The 4,262-nt window shown below is 37.2% G+C and overlaps 1 protein-coding gene across 1 annotated transcript; it reads left to right on the top strand.

Moving 5' to 3' along the window:
* LOC110898622 (histone H3.2-like) lies at positions 1-607 on the top strand. Its single transcript, XM_022145434.2, has one exon. It carries the CDS (start codon positions 71-73, stop codon positions 479-481), a length of 411 nt encoding a protein of 136 aa, XP_022001126.1. The 5' UTR covers positions 1-70; the 3' UTR covers positions 482-607.
* The last annotated feature ends 3,655 nt before the right edge of the window (positions 608-4,262 follow it).

The raw sequence follows: 4,262 nt of genomic DNA on the forward strand, positions 1-4,262 counted from the left end.
CAACAAATCACCCATAAATCGTCATCTTCTTCACACATCTTTTCATTCACAACAATCAAACGTTTCCCAGATGGCCCGTACCAAGCAAACCGCCAGAAAATCCACCGGAGGAAAGGCTCCACGTAAGCAACTCGCCACCAAAGCAGCCAGAAAGTCAGCTCCGGCCACCGGAGGAGTGAAGAAACCCCACAGATTCAGGCCAGGAACCGTGGCATTGAGGGAGATCAGGAAGTACCAGAAGAGCACTGAACTGTTGATCAGGAAGCTGCCGTTTCAGAGGCTGGTGAGGGAGATTGCTCAGGATTTCAAGACTGATTTGAGGTTCCAAAGCTCTGCTGTTGCTGCTTTACAAGAAGCTTCTGAAGCTTACCTTGTTGGGTTGTTTGAGGACACGAATCTGTGTGCGATTCATGCGAAGAGGGTTACCATTATGCCCAAGGATATGCAGCTTGCTAGGAGGATTAGGGGTGAGAGGGCTTAGGTTGTTTTTTGTTGTTTTGGTTTTAATTTTCTGGAACTATCGGTTTGGAATGAATGAAAAATGTTGATATAGTGAATTTATCTTTTTAAACTTTTGGAACCAATGGATGCTTTAATTTCATGATTATTCTTCTTTAAACTTTTGATTTCTGGGTGAGATAGAATAAAAGTTGGCATATCTACAATGTTGTTGATAAATGCATATATCAAGTGCTCGATGAAATGCATGTGTGAAACTCTGACTTGGTCAGGTTTTATTAGATTGGTTAAATTCGGTCATGGCCAAAGAACCGACCCGATACCTGAATCTATGAAAAATAGGAACCAAACTTCGACCCTATGCACACTAGTGGGTTCAGTATCGGTTTTTTATCGGTTCAGTTTTCGGCTAATTTCGCGTGAACCTGAAATATGCTCACCCCTAAATTGGTCTCCAAAGTTATTACTCCATCCATTCCGGTGCACATTAACCGATTAAACCTTTTAATTAAATGTTAAGCATACGTTGACCCGTTGAATTAAATGACTTACATCGTACATGAGCCCAACTTTCGGGTTCCCATTTTTTGATAGAAGTTTCCCATTTGTTGATAGAGAATATTTTTTAAGGTTTGGCAAGGAGATGGAGACGTCGGAGGAAGCTTTAGCCAAGTATCGACATATGTGATTTATTCGTGAGAACTACGTAGCTTTCCAATAGTCTGAGGCATTTCAAAGAGCCAAAAGTTTGAGAACATTCTTGGCAGTATGTGTTGGGGTAGAACATAGATGGGGGTGGTTTTACTTATCCAATAAGATTTTCGTTGACTTACTTCCTCGGTTAGCACTATTAAGAGTTTAATTATCAGTGGTTGTAATTCTATTAGACATGTCTCCTCAAGAGCAACAACAACCAGTGGAGGACAAAATCTCAAGACACTTGTTATATATGGTCATTACATGCACATGGAAATAATCAACAACACAAGCATGCCAATGCTTGAAGTTGTAGCTATAAAAGGCTTGAAAAGTTTCAAAGTGATAACTCAGTTGAGTAACTCCATTCACCTCACCTCTTTGACCATAACTGACTGTCAAACCATTGAATCATTTTCTGACCTTCAGCTATCAAATCTCACCAAGTTGCATATAGAATTGTGTGATAGCATAGAGTCATTTTCTAACCTCCGGCTGCCAAATCTCGCACATTTGTATATAGTGTATTGCAATAACGTAAAGTCATTTCGTGACCTCCAGATGCCGTATCTAACTAGTTGGCAGATAGAAGATTGTCAAAATCTAAGGTCATTTCCCGACCTTCGGCTATCCAATCTCACCATGTTAAAACAATTGTGGATCAAAAAGTGTCCAATGCTTGATGTTTCCTTTCCTCATGGGCTTTGGCCTCCCAGATTGGTTTACCTTGAAGTCGGGGAGCTGAAAAGGCCCATCTTAGAATGGGGCTATCAGAATTTCCCGCCTTCTCTTGTTCATAAGATTATGTGGTGACCGCCACGTGACGAATTTTAGTCAAGTGTCACACCTTCTCCCTTCTTCTCTTACTACTCTTCACATCGAAGAATTTGATAATTAAACTGGAATCACTTTCAACGGGATTCCAACATCTCACATCTATTCAACATCTCATCTTTTGGGAATGCCCAAAGTTGATACATCTGCCAGAAACACTGTTGCCTTCCCTTTTGAGTTTGAGAATCAGAGAATGCCCGAATGTTAAAGAAAGGTGTGACGGAAGAGGGTCCCACTACTGGCCCCTCATCTCTCATATTTGTTTATTACACAACAATTGTCACATGGAGATTATTGCTAGTCATTGTTTCAAATTAAAAAAATAAAAAAAACACTAACATAGTAACATTCTTCTTGTTTCTGTAGTCATTACCTCTGCCTTAGTCAACGACTCAACGTCAGTTTTTCTTCAGGCGAGACTCGCAGCCTCAAGGTTTGTTCAGGATATATATTATTTTCATACTTTACCGGCTATTGTTTTAACGTTAGAAGCCTGGTCTGGTTCGAATTTAAGGAATGTTGTTAAGCCCACCATAAACATTTCATTTATACTGAACATACCATATTTGATTTAAATTAAGTAAATTCCTGTTGCCAATATCTAAAATCTTATTTAAGTAAGATTTGATCAAATCTGATTTAACTGAGATTATAACACAGAATAAAATTTCAGTTACATGATTTGTATACCAACCTGAATGATCAAACCTTGATGAGACATATATAACCTGAATACAATTTCAGTAATTCAGTTACATGATTTTAGCTAAACGGGTCGTGTTCGCGGGTTGGCGGGTTCGACCCGAACCCCAAAATTTTAGACGAACCCGAACCCAAAAAATGTCTCATACGTATGAACCCGAACACACGACCCAAATATTTGAGGGTCGACCCGAACATGACGTGTTCAACCCGAATTTTTCAACTTTTAAATTTTTTTCAACAAATTAATATATTAAAATAAAATTTTACTAAAAAACACACAAATGTTTATAATATAATTACATTTAAATTATAAAAATTTATGTCAATTTCTCTTTGAAAGTTTTAATTAACGTGTAAAATACACACCCCATTTAATTTATAATATAAAAATATTGTAACCCGGCCAGGTTAACCCGAACCTGACCCGTTTAGCTAAACGGTTTGCGGGTTCAACCTGAAACTGACCCGAATCCGTTCAGAGTAACCTAAACCAACGAATTTCGTGTTGTGTTTTCGGGTCGTGTCAGAAATTCACACCCCTAGTATATGATATTTCATGATGTTTTTGTCTTTTGTTGTATTCGTTCACTCTAGGCGTTAGGCTTAGTTGCATTTCTTTCTCTACGACAGGTAATCAAGGCGATGTTGCGAGCTCTGAGTGTTATCAGAATTAACGAGATTGAAGACCAAGATTGCAGTTGATTATGGTCGAGGTCATTTAAGGTTTTTGTGTCTTTAGTTATGTAAATATAACCTGTGTAAGTGGGGGTGTTACCAGTGGCGGACCCAGAATTTTTTTTATTGGGGTCCATTTTTTGTGTAAGGATTTTTCACAACTTAACATTAAAATTTTCGGGTCGGTCATCGTAGTCGGGTCAGAGCTAGGAAATAATGTAGAAGCGTTTAATGGACACGAAACCACTACATTATATGTTGGAAGTTTTATTTGGTAATCAAGTGTTATATAAAATCGATATTCAATTTATCATTTAAAAAAAAACAAATTAGAGGGTCAATGAGTGGTTATGCTATTTTAAAATACTGGTTTAATTTTGATGGAAAAAAATAAACTAAAAAAACAAGACATGTAGGACTTTTACTTGAGATCTATCTGTTGAAACACAAGGGGATTTACCACCACACCATCTTTGTTTTTAATACTATTGGGTCCAATGAATTTATTTTTTTGGGTCCTTGAAAAAATTAACATACTGGTTCTACTATTTTCTAAAAAAAAATTGGGGTCCATGGACCTCGACCCGGACCATGTGGGGCCGCCCTTAGGTGTTACCCTTACTTTTGGCTTGTGTTATCTAATTAGATTGGCTGGAAGTTTCAAATTTAGTGGTGGTATACGATCTTATTAAAGTTTTTAAGTTCAGTTGTATGTTATCAAATTCTAATAAACTCTTCATTCTTTAGCTAGTTGCTTTGAATTTTAAGTTATTATAAAAGTTATAATATTTTATTAGAATATTTAATGAAATTTGGTCCAAATTTATTAAAAGTTTCTTCATAATGACATTTTTTATAAGGACACACGGTTAGTGACATTCTTTTAAGGACGG

This window comes from Helianthus annuus, chromosome 13 (genome assembly GCF_002127325.2).
Source record: "Helianthus annuus cultivar XRQ/B chromosome 13, HanXRQr2.0-SUNRISE, whole genome shotgun sequence".
Taxonomy (NCBI): Eukaryota; Viridiplantae; Streptophyta; class Magnoliopsida; order Asterales; family Asteraceae; genus Helianthus; species Helianthus annuus.